Source organism: Lipotes vexillifer, unplaced genomic scaffold, assembly GCF_000442215.2.
Source record: "Lipotes vexillifer unplaced genomic scaffold, Lipotes_vexillifer_v1.1 scaffold299, whole genome shotgun sequence".
NCBI lineage: Eukaryota > Metazoa > Chordata > Mammalia > Artiodactyla > Lipotidae > Lipotes > Lipotes vexillifer.
Genome location: NW_006784347.1, coordinates 2,375,105 through 2,401,975, shown reverse-complemented (window position 1 = coordinate 2,401,975; position 26,871 = coordinate 2,375,105). Strand labels below are relative to the sequence as shown.

The 26,871-nt window shown below is 43.1% G+C and overlaps 1 protein-coding gene across 1 annotated transcript in view; it reads left to right on the top strand.

Annotated features, from left to right (window-relative positions):
- The window catches only part of TEX2 (testis expressed 2), a 108,879-nt gene that overhangs the window by 25,541 nt on the left and 56,467 nt on the right, over positions 1-26,871 (top strand). Inside the window, exon 2 of the mRNA XM_007456774.1 lies at positions 22,293-23,955. Within this exon, the coding sequence (XP_007456836.1) occupies positions 22,318-23,955 (1,638 nt within the window). The 5' untranslated portion in view covers positions 22,293-22,317. The remainder of the gene's footprint in view (positions 1-22,292; positions 23,956-26,871) is intronic.

The window sequence follows — 26,871 nt, the reverse complement described above, 5'->3', positions numbered from 1 at the left end:
AAAAAAAAAAAAAAAAAAAAAGGATGGAACACTTTCTTGAAGCACAGAGCGTCTGTAGAAAGCTTCTGTTGACTCGAGATTGATTCGTCTGTGGGAATAGCTGAACGAGGCAGTGTAGTGCAGTGGTGAAGAGCATGGCCTTGGAGTCCTAGCTCTGCTAGTGAGTAGCTTTGTTACCTTGGTAAGTTGCCTAAACCACTTTTGGTCTTTATCTTCACCTGTAAAATGAGGAAACAATAATAGTACCTGTCTCAGAGGGTTGTCAGCCTTAAATGAGACATTGTTGGTACAGCACTTAGAGCCACGTAAAATTTAACTGTTGTTATTGATTCAGGTCCGTGTCTCTCTTGGATCTCCATGACCCTTGGCCCTCCTCCCTCCCAGAAATAACTCCTGCTGCTTTTTAGTTGACTGGGGCACATACTGTTCAGTACATAAATGGTGTTCTTTGCCACGGAAATTTAAATGGCTATCATAAAGTTTTTGGAGCAAAAAAAAACGCTATATTTTCTCAAGAAAAGAATAACCGTGATACCTCTTTATTTACATAGAATATCGGCCAGACAGATAGGTTCTTTTGAGAACAAGTAGTGATAGTACCTTGGTATACTTTACTCCACTGTATCCAGGGGGAGAGAGCAATGTGGTTAATTATAACAACACTGCTATGCTGTCAGGTGCCCAGACTTTACAGTTTCTGAAGTGCTATGCTATTTATTCTTCCTCCCAACAATCTGAGGGCTGTTGTTTCACCATCATGACCCTCATTTGACAGATCAGAAAATCCAGACCCGGCGAGGCTTCTCCTGAACTGGCGCTCTTTCCGGTGAGCCTCAGCTGGCCCAGGCAGTGCACTTTTAGGTGTTGAGTTATCTGAGAGGGATTTTTATGGGATCCTAATTGCACGCGGATGGCCAGAAAGTTCTGCTCCTGTTTTGGCATTTTGCTTTAGCAGAGAGTACTCTCTGAGGACCCACATAAGCTGGAAGAAGAAAACCCAACAACAAACTCAGCACTAATCATCTGGGAAAGGGCAGGACACTGCTGTTAGGCAATCATTGGACCTGTGAATAGAAAAATATCAAGATCACAACTTTACAACCTTTGATTCTTTGAAACGTCAAATGGAGCCCCCGTACGGCCATCAAGCTTATAGTGCCTCCAGAATTAGATTAGACAGTTTGGTTTCATGCTGTGCACTTGTAGGTATTTCTGGTTATGAAATGCTACTTGTGCTTATTTTCCTTGATTGTCCGAGAAACAGCTTTTTCTCTTGTTACTTTGTGCATCCAAGTTTCTTTTTTATTCTACTTGCCTTTCATTTCTGCCTTCTGTTCTGTTTTGGGCCTTGAGACAGCAATGAAACAGACTTTCGGGAATGGGCAGCTCTGGAGGCCCTGGCTGCAGGGTCTGGGCTGGCAGAGCGGTGGGGGTGGGGGTGGTTAGGACCAGCCGCAGGAGATGAGGCCACAGCTCAAGGGGCAAACAGTGAAGGCAGGCGTATCAAAGATCAGGAGCAGAACTCAGTCCGATTGTGTCCTGTGCCTGTGGAAGCAGTGGCCCACCTCTGATTCCTCATTTAAAATATCTGAAGTCGTTGATTGATTAGCCTTGATGGAGACGGGCCTTTTTTTTCCTGTAGGTACAGAGCAGTAGCCTCTTACAAAGCAATTTGCCTCTCAGGTGATGCCTTCTGTGTAGGCTGGATTAATAACTAGTTACTGGTGCCCAGGAATAGCTGGTACTGTGTCTCCTACTGAGCTCCTGGTGAATCCGTCACCTTTTTCTGTGTGTGTGTGTGTGTGTGCGCGCGCGCGCGCGTGTGTATTTAAGTAAGTGTAATGCATTCCTGATATTGCAAGTTGATTTAGACCCGTGAGTCTCAATTCTGTGGTAGGCATTGGGGGGTGTGTGTGTGGGGTGTGCGTGCACATACATAGGGCAGTGTTTTCAAATTATCAATATATGTCTTCCAATCCCTCCTCCTCAGTCATGATAAGCCCCGAGATGGGGAGGGGTGGCTGAGTCATCTGTGTGCAGATGTTTCTTAGGGTTTTCTGGCATAGCTCCCCTCTGCCCAATCCCAAGATGCATCTGCACTTTGAGGGCTAGGATTAAGCAGGCGCTTAGGGCTGGCCGATCAGTTGTCCCACCACAGTCTGCTGCTTGGAGCTGACTGAGCCTGATGGTTCCAACCGCATCTGCAAAGGAACCCACGGGAGCCAGGGGACTGTTCCTGGCATTTCAAAAGGCTTAACAGAAACTATACCTTAACCCAGGATAAGGACACCAAAGCTACCCAAAACATCAAGTTTCCTTGCCTTTGTTGGGAATTGCAAGTCTGTATGGTCTCCTGCGGATTCCAAGTTCTGATTGGCTGTGGATGACATAATAGGAATTTCTGAGACAGGATTGGTCTAACTCTAGACATTGTTACTAGAGCTGGTATCGGGTCTCACTCCCCAAGCTGAGCATGCTTAATTCCTTTAGAATGAGATTGACCTTGAATATGAGTGCCTCATATTTTTGATAAATTGAGCAACTAATTGTTTCTTGTTTACTTAGCTGTGCTTATCATTATCACACCTGTGGCAGTGATTTGTTTTCATAATGTTATTATGAACCCTTGTAAATGTGGATTGTTGGCTAAAATTTGGATCAGCATTGAAATGGAAAAATAGTACACAGAATCAATCAATTACTGTTAAACATCGTTTGTTAGACTCTTGCCAGCCTGGGGAAGAGACAGAAAAAAAGGTTAGTAAAACTGCAGATCTCATTCAGTGCCCTCATTTTAAAAATGATCCTTTTAAAAGCTTTGCACTAAAAGCAAAGATAATTTACAGTGAAGCACCAACTATTAGTCTCTGTAGCCTCCTGGGATCCTGTTGATTGTATGTACTTTTTGCGTAGTTGTGTTTGATGTACGCACATAATCCCAAAGTCTGCTTTTTCATTTTGTATTATAACGTATAGGCCTTCCCATTTTTCTACTTTGCCCCTATGTTTGTCATTCTTAATGGTCACAGCTGCCTGAACTAAACCTGAGATCAGACGGGACAGTCTAGTTCAAGCAATTCGAGAAGGTAGAGACAAGCTATCTGTTTGATCCTTGGTAACATGGCTGGTGGGGTCAACTCTGGCCAAGTCTGCGTGGGTACAAAAGATGTGCTCATGCCTGCTGTGGATGCTGAGAATAATAGCTTACAAATACTGAATGTTCTTTCTTAACCTTCCCAGCAGCCCCTGTGAGGTAGGCACTATTATCTCCATTTTACTTATATATGAGGAAAAAAGAGGCTTTTTGCAGTGACTTGTCCACAGTCACACGCCAGTAAGCAGTGGACCTGTGATCCGAAGCTGGGTCTCTTCAGTGCCAGAGTTCTCAACCAGGTTTTTCTGTGCACCATGGGGCCCGTCCAGTTCTCAGTTCACTTCAGAAAACTAACCACCTTCCACCTTAATCCTCACAACAAATACATTTGTTAATGTGTACTAGAGTCACAGAGGCTTAATATTAAAACAAGATCAAGCAAAGGCTGCAAGCAAGCAGGAGCCCCGGAGAAGGTCCCATCCACATTAGGGATTTGCTAGTCTTCGTAGGGGCGGAGTGATGTGAAAGGCCAGCCCACATTCAGCCTTTCCTTTAGTTCCATCCTTTAGTCAGCCTTGAAGTTTCTGAGACTTGAATGGGTACAACAATGACTACATGAGGTCGCCTGAAGCATGTGTACAGTACTTTGTGGGAGACTCAGGAGATTCTCAAGGGTGATTTTGGCTATAGATAGCTTTTTTCCCTGACCCTAGACCCTGGTCCCCACTGGAGAGTGGGCACCAAATCCTATGTGTGCTAAAATTAGACCTGTGTGCCCTGCTCCATTCTCTGGGCACAGTAAAGAATTTCCCATGTTCTCCCTGATGCCTTTCTCTGTGGCAATGCTTGGAAGTCATTGCAGCAGTCTCTCTGCAGCCTGGAACTGTCCCGAGAAGGGGTGTTTCCTGTGACTGCTACCTGGGCTCCTGTGAGTCTGGGAGCAGGCAGACCCAATTCCTCCGCACTTTTCCAGGGGCTTGCTTCTGTTGAATGAGAAAATTTTACACGTGAATTAAAGCAGGCTCACGTCCATGGGCTGGATTGGAAACTGGAGTTCAGACTCTAGAAGTCTGATTGGGGCAGATGGGTGAAAAGTGTCTGGATTTACCCCCTGGGCCTTTGGCTTCCTAGTCTCTAGAATTGTCTTTTTCTGGAGTGTGGCCCTCATTCTAGGGTCCTGACATTAACTGAAATCAGAATGTGTTTTTCTTTTGAGTGTGTTATAAAGAGTGGTTCTGTGTAGTTGGAAAAGTACACTTGTACCATAGCTGTCACATTGTGGGTTACATAAGTTTTGTGAGCCTAGGAACCCACAAATAAATTTCCCATTTATTTTCCTTCAGGATAAATGGAGTTTGAATTTCAGACAGTTGACTTACTGATGAACTTTGGGAACTCAGTCTACTCCTGGTTGAGGATTTACTTCCTTTGGTTATTTGTGTGGTGTAAATATTGTAGGTCACCCGAGGGGCTGGAGTTGTCTAGAAGGAAGGCCTGGGGTTCAGTTCAAGTGTCACTGCCTTCATGGAGGATGCTAGGATTTGACAAGGCAGAGGAGAGCAGGGAAGGCATTTTCAGTACAGGGAGGTGGGAAGGAGGATGGTTTTCACATGAGCCAGTAGCTCATCACACCCAACCAGAATATTGGGAACACTTTAGCGTAACTGAAAGTGAGGGTGAGTAGATAGAGGGGCTGGGTTGTATTGGGCCCTGAAGGCCAAGGAGATTAGATGAGATTAGATGAGACACAAGAACATGGTAGGTTTTTGAGCAAAATGGTGACATGATGAGAGTAGTATTTAAAGAAGGCTAGTCTGGCAGCAGAATGCCATGTGGGCTGGAGACGAGGGCAAGGAGTAAAGTCAGAAAGAAATGCTGAGGTGTGAGGTGTGAGTCAACAGGGCTTGGAGAACTAAAGAGGTTTGGAGGATCAAGAAGAGAGTGTCAGAAGACTCTTTTGGTTGGGGCCTTGGTGGTTGGGAGAGCAGAGGTCCCTTGATGGATGAGAGGGAGCGAGTGGGGTCAGGATGGGGTGGACAGGAATGAGATGGGTCTCTTGGGTTTAGAAGCAGACCTCTTTGGACCTGGATAGAGGCTGTGTGTGGGAGGAGAATAGAGAGGAATGGGTAGAAGAATTTCTAGCCAAAGAATGGGAATAGTGATTGGTGTATATAGATGGATATGGGAGACAAGATAGCAACTCATACCACCTTCCTGGTGAACAGAGGCAAGGCCATGTGCTTAGAGGGAGAAAGGAGGGAGACAAAATTGGAGGCCTAGATGAGAGACAAGGCCTAGAATCACACCAGTGGGGGATCGGACTAGGAAGTCAGTATGCTAATTCAGGAATTTCCTGGAAACAGCGAGGACATGGACCAGGTCCGCATGCTACAGCCACCTCCTGGCTGGGGTCTGCAGCAACCTGTACCCAACCCTCTCCCCCCATACCCTCCCTGGCTGGGGTGAAGATCCCTGGCAGTGGGAGTGGCTCACGCCCATGTATGGATGTCTCGCAGGCAGTAGATAGCAGTGCTAATGACTTAGAGAGGGGGGTACAGATGATGGTTTGGTCTTGAAAACAGGCCAGCCCTTCTCTTACCATGATCTCCTCTCTATTAAAAAAAAAAAAAAAAAAGCCAGGCAGAGTAGGAGGCAGATGGTTTTTTGTGAGAGGGCAGGGAGTTGTGTCCCTGGGGGGCTCTGCAGGGCTCTGTAGAAGTGAGGGCGGTGGGAATGTGGAGCAGGTATGGTGTGAATCCACGAGAGGGTGTGGCCAAGAGGTTGTGCTTGGAGGGATGTTTGTGCAGAGTAAGAACGAAGGAAGGAAGCGTTGGGGTAGAGAGCCTGTCCTTATCACAGCCAGGGCAGAGGCAGCCCTCTTGTAGAGTCTGGTGGAAGTGGATGGACGAATGTCATCTGTTGCCATGGCGCTTGCAAGTGCTGATAATTTGCCTCTCATTCTTAGCTGACTCAGCCCACTCTCCACCTTTAACTAGAGGTAAAGGATGTTTCTACAGCTGGGCTAAGCAAGACAAGTCCAGAAGGTCTAGAAGTGTTTTTTAATGTGGGATGAACTGTTACAATATTATTAGAAAAATATTTTGACTTAATTGCCTTAGGCACATTAGTTCAAGTGTACTCTGTTTCCTTTGCTTGACTTGAGCACTTGCCAAGAACATCTCTGGTGCAGAATGGAAAAGTAGGACTCTAAGTAGGACTCACAGAATTATAGAATTTAGAGCTTTCTGGAAAATTCCTTGAAGACAATGGAGGACCCCCTCCCCCTTTACAATGAAAGAACCCAAGGTTAGGAGAGGTGAAGGGGGTGAGCCCTGTCACTGTCATTTGAGGGTCTTGGTCCTCCTTGGAGCTCCTGCCCCTGCTGCCTCATGGCTTCCCTTGGTTTGTGTTTTCAGTGACTGATTCCACTACCAGCTGAACAGTTGTCAAAATCTCACACTTGAGCGGGACTTTGGGGCTGGGTCATATCACGGGGCTGCTCTCCAGGTCCTTCCCTGTCACAATCCTCAGTGGTGGTGGAGTGGGATGGGGGAAATCTCACCCATGGGACCTGTGGGCAAGTGGTTCTCTTCAGAGGGAACCACAGTGTGGACAGATGGCCATCTGGGACCTGTGCCAGGAACCCGGTATCTCTAGGCCTTCTTGCAGCTATTGAACGTGGCCTTGGGTTTCTTGCCTCCTTCCCTTTACTCATGCTCTGTCCTTCCCTTGGAATGTACTCTCCACCCTGGGTCTCTGCAGTCAGTTTGTCAAATCTCCAAGGGCCAGCGCACACACCGCCTCTGGGAAGCCCTCCTTCCTGCCCCTTCTCTCACCTCTTCCCCATCACTTCCTTTCTCTCACTCCCACTGTTCTGCCCTACACACACTTACACACATAGACTTCTCCAACTTGATTTTTTAAAAATTGTCTTCTTTGGGCCTCAGATTCCTTACCTGTAAATAAAATTCTGGCATTAAGTATACATTTAATCAGATTTTACTGCCCTATATCAAGGTTAAGTCTACTGATGCATGTATGAAAAGTATTGTTTCTCACTGAAAAAGAAAGCCTATTTTTTCTTTAAGTTCTCAGAGAATTTTTTCAATTTATGAAGAATTAATCCAAAATACTTTCTGCACATGGAGAAGCTGAATGAATGGTTAATAGATATGAGTGGATTCAGATATGTAAACTAGGTTTTCTAGTTTACTAGTATGATTTAGAGGGGGAAAAGTTCAAATACTTTACTATTTATTATAGCTAGAAAATATGATTGTCCATATCAACTCAGTTTTTCCAAAGTTAAATGTTTGATTCTTGTATAGGGAACAGAGAACATTATGTGTGTTACATATGTTACTGTCAGTGTTTTCTAAAATGATTTCAGAGAGTAATGCTTTTAGGCTGATAGAATGAGGAAGGCTTCCTCAGGAAGTAAAAACCCAGCAACTATAAAGAAAAAGATTCAACACCTAAAAATATAAAACTTTGTATGTTTAAAAAAAAAAAACCCATAATGGTAAAAAGTCAGAGATGGGGAAAAATATTTTCAGCACATTCAGTAGACAAAGTGTTCATTATCCATGATACGTAAAGTGAATAAGAAAAACCCTTGGGCAAGAAACATGAATGGCCAGTGAATAGAAGAGAAACAGATGGTGGAAAAAACATGAATGATATCAAAGCATTGAGATGCCTTTTCCCCACCCATCAGATGGACAATAATTAAAAATAATGTTTATTCTTGACAAGGGTTCAAGGTGGGCACTTTATAAAAGGCTTGCTCTGTACACAAGATCTGTATAGAAAGCTTTTCAAGGCAGCATTTTTTCTAGTGTGAAAACTGGAAAAAAATCAAATTTCTATCAATAAAAGAATGATTAAGTGGATGAAGGTATATCTGTACTAGGTGGAAGAAGTGTGTATGCCTGTAGATTTGTATGTGTTGTGGCATAGGAAGGGGTCCAGGAAATAATAAGTGAAACACAAACAGCAAAGCAATATGCATAGTATGGTTACATTTAAGACTAAAAACAAAAACAGCTTTGTGTGTTTGTGTGTATTTATAAATGCATATAGAAGGACAGAGGATACATCCTAAACAGTTGATTTTGGGCAGAGCAGGAGAAATTTTCACTTTTCCTCTCCATACATCTGTTTTTGAAGTTTTTTACAATGAGCTTGAAATTGTGTGTTTTTTTTTAATTGAAGTGAAAATTTATATATGCTTATTCAACCCTGTAATTCCACTTCTAAAAATAATTATTAAGGAAATAATAAGAGAGACAGTCAAAGGTTATGTATAGCATCATAATGTATTACAGCATTGTTTGTAATAGCAAAAAATTCCTAGTATCCTGTGTTGAAATGGTTACATTATAGAATATTCATATTATAAAGCTATTTAAATTCATGTGTGAAAGAATCTTTGCTGACTTGAGGAAGTACTTACAAGTACAGTTAACATTTAGTAAATGCTTGCTCTGTACCAGGGACCATGCTCAGTGCTTTACCTAAATTGTTTTATTTAATCTTCTGAACCGTCTTTTGCCTTTCCCATTTTACAGATGGAGAAAGGGAGGCTTGGTTAGGGTAAATAATTTGCCTGAGGGTCAGACTCCCACCAAGTTGGTAGAACTGAAGCCAAAGGCCTTGCTGATACCCAGATGCTGGATTACTTCACTGTGTTATCTTGAGTATAAAAACAGATTACAACATACATACGGTGTGACTCATTTTATAAAAATGAACCTTTCTGTGTCTTAGTTTTCTCATGGGTAAGGTGTGGGTACAATTTGATATTCTGAAGATAATTATTTTATTTTTAAAATTGACATACACTTACATGTAATTATTTCCGCCAGGTTACAGAAGTATTTGGAAATACCTAATTAGTAGAATTTGGAAATACCTAAAAAGTAGAAAATAAAAATGACTGATAAGCCTGTTATATGGAGAAAACTAGCATTAATGCCCCCCAGCCCTTTTTGCCTGGTGTGTGTATAGGTATGAACATTACTGAGGTACTTAATAGTTACTGCAGAATTGGTTTCAGAAAAGTTTTTGCTAATTATGTGCCAACATAATAGAGGGTTTGTCTGCAATAGAGGGTTTGTCTCCACGTGCCCTTGACAGCATCACATGTTATATTTTAATGATGGAATGTGATGACCAATATTGTCTCATTGATGTGTTTCGTAATTCTTTGTTGTATTTAGTCAGTTGAGCTCTTTCGTTTGTTATTGGCCATTTGAACTTTTGGGTGAATTGCCTGTTCATGTACTTGGGAAGTATCTATTGGAAGATGTCTTCCTAAAGTTGACCATTGAAGACCTTAAGCAAGACTGTTAGAAAGTCCTTATAAGTGGAAGTTTCACTCTGCCTATTGGAATACGTTTTTCCTACAGGGATGAATTGGTGGTCTGTGGTTAAAACTCGACTTCCTAACCATTTGGAATTTGACTTTAAAGTTTGGCTTTAAGGGACTTCCCTGGCAGTCCAGTGGTTAAGACTCTGCATTTCCACTGCAGAGGGCTCGGGTTCGATGCCTGGTCGGGGAGCTAACATCCTGAATGCCTCACGGCATCGGCAAAAAAACATAAAAAAAAAAAAAAAAAGAAGGAAGTTTGACTTTAAAATTTAAGGAGTGATTGGTGAAATGTACACAGGACCTCTCTTATGCAACTTCCTGAGAGTCTATAATTATTTCAAAATAAAGTTTTTAATTCAAGGAGTAGTAAAACTTTGGCTTCCTCCCGTAACTGAGTTTGACAACTCTGACTGGAAGGGTCGGTGGGAGGTGGGAGGGGGCAATATATGACAACAGACCCAAAGCCAAACAGTGGTTAGGAAACTGCTTTGTTGTTGATGTTGTTTTTAATTTGGAAATAACCTCAAACTTTAAAATGGTTATGGGAATTCCCTGGCAGTCCAGTGGTTAGGACTCCACGCTTTCACTAGGGCCTCAGTTCAATGCCTGGTTAGGGAAGTAAAATCCCGCAAGCCGAGCAGCATGGCAATCAATCAATCAATCAATCAATCAGTCAGTCAATGGTTGCAAAAATGAAAACTGAATAAGGAACACCGTTTACTCTTTCTCAGAGTCACCCCTTGTTAACCTTTGACCCCACGAGCTTTTGAAATGTGCTATTTTGTGACCCCAGCCACTACCCTCTGCTCATCCTCCTTCTGGATTTTCAGCACGACAGTCTCCCAGGTTCCAGGTACTCACTCACCTGAACAAAACTGTTTACACCCAGGTTTCAAACTTCTCAAGAACCTACAGTGGTTCTGTTTCCGAAGATTTAAATATAAATCCAGACACTTAGCCTTCAGAGTCTTTGAACAATTGATTCCCTGCCTCTAAACTCCAATATTCATCTTCCTCCCGTGCCCCCCCAGTGCAGCCCTTCAGCTGCAGCTAACCTAATCTGTAGCGACTCTTGTTCTGTCTTGATTGACTCGTTTCCATCTCGGTGCCTTTCCTTGTGCTGATATTTCATGTCCGCCATATTATTTTGTTCACGTTTCTTCCCCGTTAAGTCACATACATGGCTTTTCTGCTTAAAAAAAATTTCCCAGACTTCTTTAGTCTATTAGCACCATCTGATTTGGGCATACCTATCCTGAGTTTTCATTACTTTAGGGTTGTTTTGCTTTGTTTTGAACTTTCATATAGATGTCATCATATGACATCCATCTGCTGTCTCCTTGAGACCCCCCACCCTGGCCCCCCGTGGATGGCATTGGCATTATCTTTTATAAACCTCCATAGGCCTCGTGTGGTTGTGCTGAAGGTATGACCTGGTTTTGAATGAGTTACTGTGAACTGTATTTGGATTTCATTACTGGAACCATCGATTATTATAGCAATCTATAAAGCAAAATTCCAATCATATTGATGCGTTTGAACACCTTTTTCCTTCAGGGGTGTGGCCCTCTTCCCAGGTGGGCCTTCCTCATGGCAGGTAAAAGTCCATGCAGTGGCTGCAGAGGGTGAAGCTGTTGTGTACCAGTAGCGTAAACCTTGTGTTGTTTTGTTGGGCTGGAAGAGACTTTGATTGGGGGTCTGGGAACCTAATAACTAATGGGAAAGGAGTTCCGAGTTTCTACCAGTCAAGGTCTAAGTGCCTTGGGAGGCTTGCCTGTGCTGGTAGTAGAGTACTTTCTTTTCTTTTTCTTTTCTCTTTTTAAATGAAACTAAGCCTAGCACTAGCTCATTATCTACAATGTCAATATTGATTTTTATTTGTGAGGTGGAGTATTAACAGATTAGAATGGCTGCTGGCAATTCTCATATGCTTCATTGACTTTAAATGAATCAAGGGATGGCTATTAAGATGTACTTGAGATTTTTAGGCTAAATCAGAACTTCGGACTATGGTTGTTTCCGACCAGATTCACCGTTTCCTCTGCAGCATCAAGGTGGAAAAAAATGAGCCTTGAGGCCCTTCTCTACTTTTCATGAAACCAAATGCTATTAAAAACTGCACAGATAAGAGATGTTAAGACATCCTCTGCAATACAATGCAGCTTGACTCTTTTCCACTGCCAAGAGATGTTTTTGAATTAAGACTATTGACCGACACAGCCCATGCTAGCAGATGGTGCCCATACATCAGATGTCCAAGTGCAAGCTTGTTCAGAGACAGCAAATATCTAACGGGCCAAATTTTACAAAGATGAAGAATTTTCACAGTGATTTTGAAGGAGTAGGGATGCTCCTGAGAAATGAGACATGTTCCTTCCAAACCAGGCTTGCCTCTTAAGATGCAGTATTACTTGTGCTTTCTACATCTGGAGACACATTTAATTTTCAGTCAAAGTTGCTTGCTTCCCTCCTCTTTTTTCTTCCTTCAGCACTTCCTCTAATCTAGTATATGAGTTAGAAATTAATAATAATAATGTTGATAATAATAATGATAAGGGCCACATTACTATTTGTTCTAATGTAGAAGGACCAAGAGGAGGAGTTGCTGATAAATGAGTGGCCTGAAAGGAACTCTTTTCTCTTTTTATGTCTCTGTAGGACCCTGAGATTGAATTGTTTCAAATACAGCTAGAGGTAGGAAGGGCAGTTATTATTAGAAAATTAGTCCAAAAAACTCACAAAAAACAAACCTGTCAGATTCAGAGAGGTTATTATATCTGAGCTAATAAATGCCAACATTGAGTCTTGAAATAGCTCTTAATTTTTTTTTCCCTCCCTACATGAATCTTTAGTAAAAGGCAAAATATTCATTCGATTATGTAGAGAAGCACGAGTATGGATAGCTCTTCATTTTTCATTGTACAGAGTCTGATTTATTGTTGATTGGTTTTTCATGGACTAATTAATGATGATAACCTTTCTGAGTGACTAGAAATAAAATAAATTTCAGGGCTTCCCTGGTGGCGCAGTGCTTGAGAGTCCGCCTGCCGATGCAGGAGACGCGGGTTCGTGCCCCGTTTCGGGAGGATCCCACATGCCGCGGAGCGGTTGGGCCCGTGAGCCATGGCCGCTGGGCCTGCGCGTCCGGAGCCTGTGCTCCGCAAATGGGAGAGGCCACGACAGTGAGAGGCCCGCATAACGCAAGAAAAAAAAAAAAAAAAAAAAAATTTCATGGATGTTTGGTATTCTAACCCTGACTCCACTGAGGTTGATAGGTTCCTGGAGTTCATGATAGGGAGGGAAGCTGGCTACTGGCTTCCTGTTGAGGCCTTTTGTTTTTTATGAGTTCAGATTAGATGGGAGCCATTGATTTGTTCCTTATTTTTAGACTGGATAGAATAGAATCCTGCATCAATGCTGGGGAGAGAAACCCTTATTAGAGGCTTTCTCTCTCTCTTTTTTTTTTCCACTTTCAAATTATTTGATTTATTCACTTAGGACTAGGCGATATCTGAGCTTCCCTTTCCATTGGAATATTCTGTGATTGAGTTTTGTTTATTTATTTACTTTCTTAAAAAATTTTTTTTTAATTGGAGTATAATTGCTTTACAATGTTGTGTTAGTTTCTGCTGTACAGTGAAGTGAATCAGCTATATGTATACATATATCCCCTCCCTCTTGGACCCCGCCCATCCCACCCATCTAGGTCATCACAGAGCACCGAGCTGAACTCCCTGTGCTATACAGCAAGTTCCCACTAGCTATCTATTTTACACATGGAGGGTATTTCTCTCAAACCTAATCTCCCAGTTCGTCTCACCTTCCCCTCCTGTGTCCACATGTCCGTTCTCTACGTCTGTGTCTCTATTCCTGCCCTGCAAATAGGTTCTTCTGTACCATTTTTCTAGATTACACACATATGCATTAATATACAGTAGTTGTTTTTCTCTTTCTGACTTACTTCACTCTGTATGACAGACTCTAGGTCCATCCACTTCACTACAAATAACTCAGTTTCATTTCTTTTTATGGCTGAGTAATATTCCATTGTATATATGTGCCACATCTTCTTTATCCATTCATCTGTCGATGGATACTTAGTCCACGTCCTGGCTGTTATAAATAGTGCTGCAATGAATATTGTGGTACATGACTCTTTTTGAATTATGGTTTTCTCAGGATATATGCCCAGTAGTGGGATTGCTGGGTTGTATGGTAGCTCTGTTTTTAGTTCTTTAAGGAACCTCCATACTGTTCTCCATAGTGGCTGTCAGTTTACATTCCCACCAACTGTGCAAGAGGGTTCCCTTTTCTCCACACCCTCTCCAGCATTTATTATTATTGATGATGGCCATTCTGACTGGTGTGAGGTGATACCTCACTGTAGTTTTGATTTGCATTTCTCTAATAGTGATGTTGAGCATCTTTTCATGTGCCTCTTGGCCATCTGTATGTCTTTGTTGGTGAAATGTCTGTTTAGGTCTTCTGCCTGTTTTTTAATTGGGTTGTTGGTTTTTTTGATGTTGAGCTCCATGAACTGTTCATATATTTTGGAGATTAATCCTTTGTCTGTTGCTTCGTTTACAAATATTTTCTCCCATTCTGAGGGTTGTCTTTTCGTCTTTATGGTTTCCTTTGCTGTGCAAAAGCTTTTAAGTTTAATTAGGTCCCAGTTGTTTATTTTTGTTTTTACTTTCATTACTCTGAAGAGGTGGGTCAAAAAAGATCTTGCTGTGGTTTATGTCAAAGAGTGTTTTTCCTATGTTTTCCTCTAAGAGTTTTATAGTGTCCAGTCTTACATTTAGGTCTTTAATCCATCTGGAGTTTATTTTTGTGTATGGTGTTAGATAGTGTTCTAATTTCACTCTTTTACATGTAGCTGTCCAGTTTTCCCAGCAGGCAACTTATTGAAGAGGCTGTCTTTCTCCATTGTATATCCTTGCCTCCTTTGTCATAAATTAGGTGACCGTATGTGTGTGGGTTTATCTCTGGGCTTTCTGTCCTGTACCATTGATCTATATTTCTGTTATTGTGCCAGTACCATACTGTCTTGATTACTGTAGCTTTGTAGTATAGTTTGAAGTCGGGGAGCCTGATTCCTCCAGCTCCATTTTTCTTTCTCAAGATTTCTTTGGCTACTTGGGGTCTTTTGTGTTTCCATACAAATTGTAAAATTTTTTGTTCTAATTCTGTGAAGAACGCCGTTGCTAGTTTGACAGAGATTGCATTGAATCTGTAGATTGCTTTGGGTAGTATAGTCATTTTCACAATATTGATTCTTCCAATCCAAGAACATGCTATATTTCTCCATCTGTTTATGTCATCTTTGATTTCTTTCATCAGTGTTTTATAGTTTTCTGAGTACAAGCCTTTTGCCTCCTTAGGTAGGGTTATTCCTAGATATTTTATTCTTTTTGTTGTGACCGTAAATCTGATTGTTTCCTTAATTTCTCTTTCTGATTTTTTGTTGTTAGTGTATAGGAATGCCAGAGATTTCTGTGCATTAATTTTGTATCCTGCAACCTTACCAAATTCATTGATTAGTTCTAGTAGTTTTCTGGTGGCATCTTTAGGTTTTCCTGCAAACAGTGACAGTTTTACTTCTTCTTTTCCAATTTGTATTCCTTTTATTTCTTTTTCTTCTCTGATTGCTGTGGCTAGGACTTCCAAAACTATGTTGAACAATAGTGGTGAGAGTGGACATCTGTGTCTTGTTCCTGATCTTAGTGGAAGTACTTTCAGTTGTTCACCATTGAGAGTGATGTTTGGTGTGGGTTTGTCATATATGGCCTTTATTATGTTGAGGTAGGTTCACTCTGTGCCCATCTACTGGAGAGTTTTTATCATGAATGGGTGTTGAGTTTTGTCAAAAGCTTTTTCTGCATCTACTGAGATGATCATATGGTTTTCATTCCTCAATTTGTTAATATGGTGTATTATGTTGATTGATTTGTGTATATTGAAGAATCCTTGCATTCCTGGGATAAATCCCACTTGTTCATCGTGTATGATCTTTTTAATGTGTTGTTGGATTCTGTTTGCTAGTATTTTGTTGAGGATTTTTGCATCTATGTTCATCAGTGATGTTGGTCTGTAATTTTCTTTTTTTGTGATATCTTTGTCTGGTTTTGGTATCAGAGTAATGGTGGCCTCATAGAACGAGTTTGGGAATGTTCCTCCCTCTGCAATTTTTGCGATATGTGGGCCTCTCACTGTCGTGGCCTTTCCCGTTGCCGGATGCGCAAGCTCAGCGCCCATGGCTCACGGGCCCAGCCGCTCCGCGGCATGTGGGATCCTCCCGGACCGGGGCACGAACCCGTATCCCCTGCATCAGCAGGCGGACTCTCAACCACTGCGCCACCAGGGAGGCCCTGCAATTTTTTTGGAATAGTTTGAGAAGGATATGTGTTAGCTCTTCTCTAAATGTTTGAGAGAATTCACCTGTGAAGCCATCTGGTCTTGGACTTTAGTTTGCTGGAAAATTTTTAATTATAGTTTCAATTTCATTACTTGTGATAGGTCTGTTTATATTTTCTAATTCTTCCTGGTTGAGTCTTGGAAAATTGTACCTTTCCAAGAATTTGTCCATTTCTTCGTGGTTGTCCATTTTATTGGCATATTGTTATTTGTAGTAGTCTCATATAATCCTTTATATTTCTGCAGTGTCAGTTGTGATTTCTCCTTTTTCATTTCTAATTTTATTGATTTGCATCCTCTCCCTTTTTTTCTTGATGAGTCTGGCTAAAGGTTTATCAATTTTGTTTATCTTCTCAAAGAACCAGCTTTTAATTTTATTGATCTTTGCTACTGTTTTCTTCATTTTTATTTCATTTATTTCTGCTCTGATCTTTATGATTTTTTTCCCTTCTACTGACTTTGGGTTTTATTTGTTCTTCTTTCTCTGGTTGCTTTAGGTGTAAGGTTAGATTGTTTGAGATTTTTCTTGTTTCTTGAGGTGAGATTGAATTGCTATAAACTTCCCCCTTAGAGCTGCTTTTGCTGTGTCCCATAGGTTTTGGGTTGTTGTGTTTTCGTTGTCATTTGTTTCTAGCTATTTTTTGATTTCTTCTTCCTTATTAGAGGCTTTCTCAATCTTAATGAGAGCTATGAACATCTTTACAAGGCATAGTAACTTGAATGGAGAGTTATAGTGAAGACTTTCATCAAGACCCATCTCCAGAACTGTTTGAGATATGCTGCTTCCTTGAAACATACCTAACTAAGGCTAAGGTTTGGAGAGCGTTTGGCTCTAAATAGCTTCCCCCCACCTCCCAAAAGTATGGGAGCGTAAATGAATACATTTGCATTTACAGTATTGTCTTAGAACATAACCACATGGTGCTATAAACACTAAAGAACAGTATGAGCTTTTTGAATAGAATTGTTTTAGTCAGCATGATAAGTAGTTCAAAATATTACATTATTTCATTCTAAAGTTTTGAATGGTGAAATTTTTTTTTAATTTTATTTTTAATTAAGGTAAAGTATACATAACATAAAATTTACCATTCTGTTTTTAAGTGTGCAACTCAGTAGTGTTAAGTATATTCACATTGTTCTGCAACCGATCTACAGACCTTTTTCATCATACAAAACTCTAACTCTATCTCCATTAAAAAACAACTCCCTATTTCCTACTACCCCCAGCCCCTGGTAACTGCCATCCTACTTTCTGTTTATTTGAATTTGACTACTTTAGCTAGCTCACATAAGTGGAATCATACAGTATTCATTTTTTTTTTGTAACTGGCTTACTTCACTTAGCTTAATGTCCTCGAAGCTCTCAGATCTAAGTGAGAGCTGTTTTGCTTCTGGTTCATCTACCACCAGGTAGATAGATGTAGCCCTTTGGCATTCCAGCTCATTGTGGAACAGTCTCCAGTTATGGCTCCACCTCAGCCAGCCCTGAACTTTGATTTCTGCTCAGGAGATGGATAATATGAAGGTTCCAATTTGCCAGAATCATCCAATGTTTTGAGGGCAAGAGCGGCTTCTGTAGGGCTCATCCCTCTGGGGTTCTTAAGTCCTTTTGGCCTGGTGGTTCCTTACTCAGTTGTTGAAGCTTCAGTGCTTTTCAGATTTTTTTAAAAATATGGATTTCATTGTTAGTTGTTTTCAGTAGAGTGGTGGACCTGATGATGGAGCCTGTTTTCCCAGACACCAGACCTCTGGCTTCAGTTTGTCAATGTTGCCTCTGCCACCCCCATCCATTCTGGGGCTGGACGGGCTTAATCTTTAGCACCACTTTGCTCATGACCAAATCAGACTTTTGTTTAAACATATCTCTGGCAGAAAATCATCCTATATGACAATGTGAGCTATAGGCCCTCCCCTCACAAGACTCAAAATCAGTGTTAAAACCCACGGTCTTGTGCTGGTGGCTTTGGAAGAAGGAGAGCTGCTGGGTGAGAAATGACCTTTTTGACATTTCAATTCCTGAGGGCTTGACATAATGTTGTCCCCCTTTTTTTTTTCTTTTTTGAGCCTGGTTATAATTGAATTGAGATAGCAGAGGGCAGGAGGCTACTTTTTTATGATGCTAGCTTGACAGATGGATAACGAATTCTTATTTCGCAATCCTGTTAATCACATGCTAGCTGTTGAGAACTCAGCTTTTAGTTCCCGGTAGAGCTGTTCATGCCAGAGCATGGAAGGTGGGTACCAAGGCCAGGACAAGCAATCATAATGAGTGTCCATGACATGCTTGAGGAGGCACATTGCTGTGGTGGCAAGGGCATCAGGACATGAGTGTCAAAAGCCTGTGTCTAGGGCTTCCCTGGTGGCGCAGTGGTTGAGAGTCCGCCTGCCGATGCAGGGGACACGGGTTCGTGCCCCGGTCCGGGAAGATCCCACATGCTACGGAGCGGCTGGGCCCGTGAGCCATGGCCGCTGAGCCTGCACGTCCGGAGCCTGTGCTCCGCAACGGGAGAGGCCACAACAGTGAGAGGCCTGCGTACCGCAAAAAAAAAAAAAAAAAAAAAAAAAAAAAAGCCCGTGTCTAACCGTCTCCCCGTCCCCTCCTCATTCAGTGCTGTGTCTTTGGACCAACCACATAAAGTTCCTGGACGACAGTCAGGTACTTTTCCTCTTGACCTTGGCTGTCCTGCAGTGCTGTGACTGTGGGAGGGTCGGTTTTACTGGCCCCAGCCGCCCGCCATTGAAGGATGGAGAGGAGGAGGCTTGGAGGACTCCCCAGGAGGAGGAAGGAGTGGCCACTTGATGGTCTGTCTAGAACCCCAACCAGGGACTCGAGTTCCAGGACACACAGTTATCCAGCAGTTTGAGTCCTAGAAGCAGTCTTTGTTTATCTGGTCTAACCCCCTCATTTGCAGATAAGCAAACAGGGCCCTAAGATTTTCTTATATTTAAAAAGTAGTAGTGCTGCTCTAGCCTCACGTGGCATGTTTTAGTACAAAACTAGTGAGGTGGAGCTAGACTTCGGTCAGCATGGATTTGAGGGAGGTTACTCTAAACCTCTGAAGCCACTGCCTGAGCCCTGGAGAAAGACATTAGCCATGGTGAGCCAGACTACCTGCTCTGGCTGGCTGCCTGGCACCTAGCTCTCTATGGGGCCCAGCTCAGGCCCAATTGGCTGACACGGACCTCTGCGGTCAGGCCACTCAAGATGGCTGTTCTCTTGCTCTCTGTACGTCCCCAGCCCGACCTGCGGCTGCTTCACCCACACTCTATACTCACATGACTGACCTTCCTGCATGCTTGCCCCAGGCCCCAGTTAGTGATTGTTCTTATGAAAAGGGCAGTTTCCCTGGTAACCAATGAGCAAACCTGACGTAAGTTCCCCCTATAACTGGCCGTCTCCCGTTCCCCCTGTGAGTGAAGGCTGCTGCCATGTCCTGCCCACCGTCCACCACTCAGGTGGGGTGTTGCTTCAGAACCTTGCTTCAGATATATAAGCTTCCCCATCCGTTAAACCATTGATGTCTCCGTAGCTGCCTCCAGGGTCTTTCTTCTGTCTTGAAGCAGGGCGAGCACAGGGCTGTAGGCCTGCAGGGTGCAGCCCAACAAGACCTTAAGACAGTCTAGTCAGAGATCAGCAGAGGTCCCTTTAACCGGCAAGCCAAGGGGGCCCGACTATGTGTTGGAGGTTTGGGCAGATCGGCCCCTGATGGCCCTTCCTGGGCAGGTGCTGAGACCACAGGCTCCTGGACACACTGCTGTTTGGCCCTGTGGCCCTGGACTGGGCCTGACTTTGCCTGTGGACTCCCAGGTCATCCCACCCTCAACTGTAAAAGAGCCTCTGCACTCTTGCCTTGCTCCTCAGAGAACGACTCACACTGTTCAGCCCCCCAGTCATGCTCTCTGTATGTGCACCTGTGCCTACAGTCACTTTTACTACCAGTGAAGCAGCCTCAGAGCAGCAGAGCCTTTCAGATCATCCTTTATGTTATTAAAGCAATTTAAATAAAGCTGATTTTTCAGCCTATTGAGAATTATCAAGTACCAAACTTTTAAAATTACCTCTGTAATTTTCTTTTAAAATTACCCTTATAAAAGTAGGTGACAGTTAAATGAAAAATGTGTGTTGCGCTTGGTATTTTTCTTCTCACTAAGCCAAACAAACCTGTTGGCTTTGAGATAACAGGGAAGGATTGTCCTGGACCCGAGGCTGTGTCTTTATAGCTTGCTGCCAGCTCCTGGATTTAAATTGCTTTGTCTGATTGGTAGAGATCACTCCCCTTTCTTGGATCTAATGGGGATAGGAGAGCCTGAGGGTCATGAATGAGCTTGGGCAAAACCCTGTTGAAAAATTTTTATGAAAGTAATTTCTCTCAAGTATTGATACTGAAATGTGTTGTTTCAGATGTGTCCTTGTTGTGACCGGGCCCTTGAACTGTAATTCTTGTCATCGCTGGGTTATTTCCTGTTTCTAGGAAATAGTTTTTCTTGCCCACCTGCCCCAGGTTCCCCCCGCCCCAATCCCCTCAACACACAGACAGGTTTACCTTTTCTCTTGTTGGTAGTATCGGTTGCTAGCATTTTGAACATGAGTATTTGGTGGAAGACTTAACTATAGGAGTTTTTCAAATTAAAGAAACAAGCAAGGGACTTCGCTGGTGGTCCAGTGGCTAAGACTCTGCTCTCCCAATGCAGGGGGCCCGGGTTCGAGCCCTGGTGAGGGAACTAGGTCCCACATGCTGCAACTAAAGATCCCGCATGCTGCTACGAAGATCCTGCGTGCCGCAACTAAGACCCGGCACAGCCAAATAAATAAATAAATAAATAAGTATTTTTTAAAAGAAAAGGAAAAAAAAGAAACAAGCAAGCAACATAATGTTGATTGTCTATGGCAGATTACTTGTGTGAGTATATCAGATTGGGTTGTGTACTATCACTTGTAAACATAAACATAGGGTTTTAGATTTGGAAAGGGCTCTTGGCGCCTCATTTAACAGGTGAAGATTCTGAGACCCGTAGAGGTCTTGGCTTGTTCAAGTTCCCACAGAATCAGCTGGAAAAGGAGCAAGTATCAGAAGCCTGATTTCCCGGTCCCAAGGCTGCTCTTTCCTCTCTCGCACGATGCCTCTCTCGTGCTGGTGGTCTCCCCCGGCTCCCCAACACCCACCCTCCATCCTGGACATGGAGAATAGACCCATGTGTCAGGACACACCATGCCTGTGCTCATCTTCATGCCTTTGTCCCTTCTTTCTAATCACACCCATTTAGCCACAACCTACCCCTCAGTTTAAAAGAGCGAGCGGGTGTCCTACCGTCCACGCTGCTCTCACCCTCCTCAGAACGCCTGAAGGTCACTCCTCAAGTGCGTTTTAGCTCCTTTGACGGGGTTTCCTTCCAGATTGTGTTCATTTCCCTCTTGTAGGACCTGTCATGATGCCTTGTTCCCAATACATGGGCCATAAGTGAATAGGGGGAGATGTAATGCACTGGGTGTCACAGGGTGCGCTTGGCTTCTTTTGTTTTTCTGCCCAGCTTTTCAGGTGTCTGTTTTCTCTCCAGCAACTAAGCTCCTGAAGGGCAGAAAGCATAGCCTCCATGCCTCTTGCCCTAGCTCTTAGCAGAGTTCTCAGTTGGTGGTGGGTTGCAGCATTGAGACTTCATTTTCCTGCCCTTTGATTCTTGGATTCAGTTTAAAATACAAGTTTGCTTTATCTTGGAGCCTCAGAAAATGGCCATGTCTTCATGGCTGCCTAAATACTCTGGCCTTAGGGTACCTACCACTTGGGGAATAAAGAAGCTGACAGATCACAGCAGTTAGTTTACAGATTTCCCTTACCACCCTTGGATACTTTGCTCCTTATATGCAGTGGCAAGATATGTGAGCATTGGTGGGAGACGCAAAAGAACTGTTAGGATTGCTGTGAAAATTGCAATGAAAGCAGTAACCCTCCAGGATTAGCTTTTTATAGCTGGAAAACCACTGGTGAAATTTTGATTCCAAGATCCTCAAAATCGCCAGGATGCTGCATTTTAGCCTGTTGGACTTCTGAAGTAATACTGGTAGCAACTGTTGTGCAGGTCTTTCAAGCCTTGCAATATAGAATTACTGATAGAAATGAGCCAGTTAAGAGGGAGGAAACGATGAGTTAGATGTTGTGAAGGAATACAGATTGTACGGGGTGTATAACACTGGTTTGTAGTTTGCTCATAAAAGAGAATGCCTAACTGGAATTTATCTGATGAAAATTAAACCATTAAACCTGCTCAAGTAGAAACAGTGGCCACCTGCCAAGTAAAAGCATAATCACCGTTTAGAAGTGAGCTTCATCTGCATTCCTGTCCACACACGACAGCGTGTCCCGTGGAGAAACCGCTTTCTGACTTCGGGTTTTCTCGCTGTTTTCACAGAGCCTGAGCCCTTGTGAAGCCGGCGATGACAAGTCTGAATGGTCGCCATGCCGAAAAAACCATTGACATGCCAAAACCGTCAGCCCCCAGAGTGCACGTGCAGAGGTCCGTGTCCCGAGACACTATCGCCATCCGCTTCTCGGCATCCGGGGAGGAGGAGGAGGAAGAGGAGGAGGAGTTCAGGGAGTACCTGGAGGAGGGGCTGGACGACCAAAGCATTGTAACGGGGCTCGAAGCCAAGGAAGACCTGTATCTTGAACCCCAGGGTGGCCATGACCCCGCTGGCCCTGGCGCCCAGCTCATCCTGGCAGACGGACTGTCCGTGTCCCCTGCCATCTTGCGCGTCTCCGAGAACACTGCAAAGCTGCTGGAGCCCCCTCCTGCAGCAGCACAAGTATTAAGCACGGTGCCATTGGCTCTGTCCCCGGGCTCGTCCTCCTCGGGGCCCTCAGCTAGCTCTCCCAGCGTGTCGCCCCTTCCTGAGCAGAAAACCAGTTCTTCCTCCCCGCTGTCCTCGCCTTCCAGGTCTCCCATCCTCCCTCCCAGTGCCTCGTCCTCCACCCTTTCCAGCGCAAAGCCCTTCATGAGCCTCGTGAAGTCCCTGTCGACCGAGGTGGAGCCAAAAGAATCCCCCCACCCGCCACGGCACCGGCACTTGATGAAGACGTTAGTCAAGTCTCTGTCCACCGACACCTCCAGGCAGGAGTCAGATAACGTGTCGTACAAGCCATCCGACTCCAAGCTGAATATACACCTGTTCAAGCCGTTCACGCAGCCACGAAACACAGGTGGAGATTCCAAAACTGCACCCTCTTCCCCTCTGACGTCGCCTTCCGATACACGCTCCTTTTTTAAAGTGCCCGAAATGGAGGCGAAAATCGAAGACACTAAGCGACGCCTTTCCGAAGTCATATATGACCCTTTTCAGCTTTTTAGTAAAATTATAGGGGAAGAAAGTGGCAGCCATAGGCCCAAAGCCTTATCTTCAAGTGCTTCAGAGCTCTCCAATCTGTCCAGCCTGAACGGTCACTTGGAAAGCAATAACAGCTACAGCATCAAGGAGGAGGAGTGTGACTCCGAGGGGGAGGGCTTGGGGAGCGACCCTGGCGTCCCCAGGAGTGACCACCCCCAGTCCTCCGAGGACCCTGCGAGAGAGGCAGAACCGAAGAGTTCTCAGGGGAGCAGTCTGAAGGAGGTAGGCCTGAAGACCGGCTCTCTGGTTCTTGAGAGGTGCTCTCTGTCTGCCTTGGTGAGCAAAGAGGATGAAGAGTTTTGCGAACTGTACACTGAGGACTTTGATTTGGAAACGGAGGGAGAGAGTAAAGCTGAGAGGCTCTCAGAAGTCCCTCTCAAGCCAGAGGTGCTGGCGGACGATGGCACGGCTCTGGACAGTGACCACGAGGTGGACTCGGCCATGCAGCACCCCGAATTGCCCGTGAAGACTCTGGGCTTCTTTGTCATGTTTGTCTATGCGTACCTCATCCTCCCCCTCCCCCAGTACGTGAGTGGACTCTTTCTGGGCGTTGGCCTTGGATTCATGACTGCAGTTTGCATGATTTGGTTTTTTACACCACCAAGTGCTCATAAATATCACAGATTACATAAAAATCTACAACACTGGAACCCAAGGTCTCTGGATGTCAAAGAACCTGAGATACTGAAGGTAAGCCTCTCCGCAGTAGCTGGCTGGCATCCAGCCTCATTTTAGATCTGACTTTATTCTTTTAGTTCATTGTCACAGGTTTTTGCCCAAGCAGTGTTTTTAAGACTTTGGGATCTGTTCATTCTCCAGGCACCCAAGAGACTTGTTTGGTAGACCTCATTCTAGTTCAGGTTTTGCCAGTTCACCATGTGGTTATTCAAGGCTCTCCATGGCTCTGGAGAGTAGCATTTCCATCCAGTTTCCATTCCAGTCTCTCTCTAAGTTTGCCAGGGATTTGCTACTTGCTCAGGATTCTTTATAGCTGAGTCTGTTAGGATTAAATATTCTTGAGACCTCGGAGCAGGGTTAAATACTCCTGGAATGCAAGAGAAGAGACGGAGGAAGAGAAGGCAGACTAACGTCAGGGGTGGGCCACTGCTGGCACTGCTCTTTGCTCTGCGCACAGTGGGGTCTGGGCTCGAGAAGGAGGCATCACCTTCCCGTGCACGTCAGATCTCAGGATTTGGGCCTCCTGAGGGGCTGCCGAGGCAAACCACTAGGGTGCAGAAAGAAACTACTAGAACTTCCATTTGTGTTTATTTCTACATATTTAAAAAGTTTCTGGTTGTTGTGTGTTTCACAGTATACACCATATAGAAGTACAGCTGTAGCTTGCATAGGTCATAAGTCATAGGCACATACACACTTCTTTGTATATATATTTTTTAATTTTGGTAAAATACACCTAACAGAATTTACCATCTTAACCATTTTTAAGTGTACAGTTCAGCGGTATTATATTTAATATTCATTCACATTGTTGTACAGCCATCACTACCATCCAGCTTGTAAAACTGAAACTCTAAACCCATTAAACAATAACTCCCTATTTTCCGCTCTGCCTAGCTCCTGGTAACCACCGTTTTACTTTCTGTTTTTTTTTTTTTTTATTTTGAATACTCTAAGTATGTCATATTAGTGGAATCACACAGTATTTGTCTTTTTGTGACTGGCTTGTTTCACTTGGAATAATGTCCACAAGGTTCTTACCTGTTGTAGCATATTGCAGAATTTTGTTCCTTTTTTAAGGCTGAATAATATTCCATTGTATGTCTATACTTACTACATTTTGCTTATCCATTCATCTGTTGGTGGACACTGGGTTGTTTCCACATTTTTGCTATTGTGAGTAATGCTGCTATGAACGTGGGTGTATAAACAGGTTTTCAAGACCCTGCTTTCAATTCTTTGGGGTATGTACCGAGAAGTGAAATTGCTGGATCATATGGTAATTCTAATTTTGATATTTTGAGGAACTGCCATACTATTTTCCACAGTGGCTGTACCATTTTGCATTCCCACCAATAGTGTACAAGGATTCCAGTTTCTCCACATCCTTGCCAACACTTGTTATTTTGATAATTTTTTTATAATTCAAAGCTTGTTTGGTTTCTCTATTAATAGGTTTGTCCTCCTCTCTGTTTAAATGAGTGCTCAAAAAATGGCACCATGATCTCTATTTATTACAACACAAAAATGAAAACAAAAACCCCACAACAAAACAAGGGGAAGCACTCTCAGGGTCCAAAATACTGTTTGTCTTGTTTTGTTTTTTAATTTCATAACCTTTTTTCAAAAAAAAATGCACTATCAGTGTTTAAAAAACCACAGAAAACCCAAAGGAAAAAGATATTCTTTATCACACTAGTGGGAAGGAATTATAGTTAATATATACATATATGTACATATATATTTGGTATATATCCTTGTTTTTTTCCCCTACATTTCTGCATGTATGAGTACATATATCACACACATTCACACTCATGCACTCTTTTTGTTTTGATTTAATGGGATCATATATACAGGCATATCTCAGAGATAGTGCAGGTTTGGTTCCAGAGCACCACAATAAAGCAAAATATTGCAGTAAGGGAGTCACACGAATTTTTGGTTTCCCAGTGCATATAAAAGTTATGTTTACACTATACTGTCCTCTGTTAAGTGTGCAATAGCATTCTGTCTAAAAAGCCAGTGTATATATCTTAATTTAAAAATACTTGATTGCTACACAATATTGTAAATAAACTATACTTCAGTAAAACAAATTTTTTTAAAAAGTTATCGCTAAAAAATGTTAACCATCACCTGACAACTCTGGGTTGCCACAAACCTTCAATTTGCAAGAAATACAACATCAATGAAGCTTAGTAAAGGGAAACAACAAAATGAGGTATGCCTGTGTTTTGCAGTTCAGTCTTTTTTTTTTTTCCCCCTTTCACATGGCAATATGTTATGAGACTGTTTCTTTTTTAAGAGCAGCTGATGCTGAATCTTGAGGCTATGGCACACTTAAGCTTAGCATTAATATAAGAAGTGGAGCAAAAGTGACTCATTATGCATGGTTGCTAAACTTTTTTGATAGGGTGGTGCCGTGACTACCTGAATTACATGCCCTCTAAGGAAGTTAGCGCTAACTTTAGCAAAGAAAAATGGTACTTACATTAACTCCAGTGCCTAATGACTGACTGCAGTATTCAGTTTAAACTGGTTTGAGCTCTTAATTGTCTTGGGAAGATTTTACTTTTAATCCAGTCAATCTTGAATGCTGAGTCCAATTTACTAAGTAGTCTACTGATTAATCAGGAACTTACTACCGACACAGAGGATGACAAAGTTATAGCACAGTGTGGTTGTTTTGATTTGATCATTGAAACAGTAAAGGCAGCACTACGATGCTGAGCACCGACAGAGGGCTGAGTGTCGGGTATATTATCTCATTTAATCCTCATCACAACCCTTTTCAGTTAAGTTGTGTGCTCATGAGGACATGAAGGCACAGAGAGGGAAGTTACTTGCCCAAGGTCACGTAGCTAGTGAGTAGGGAGCCATGCAGGACTGACTCTTCTTCCTCCCTCCCTCCCTCCCTCCCTCCCT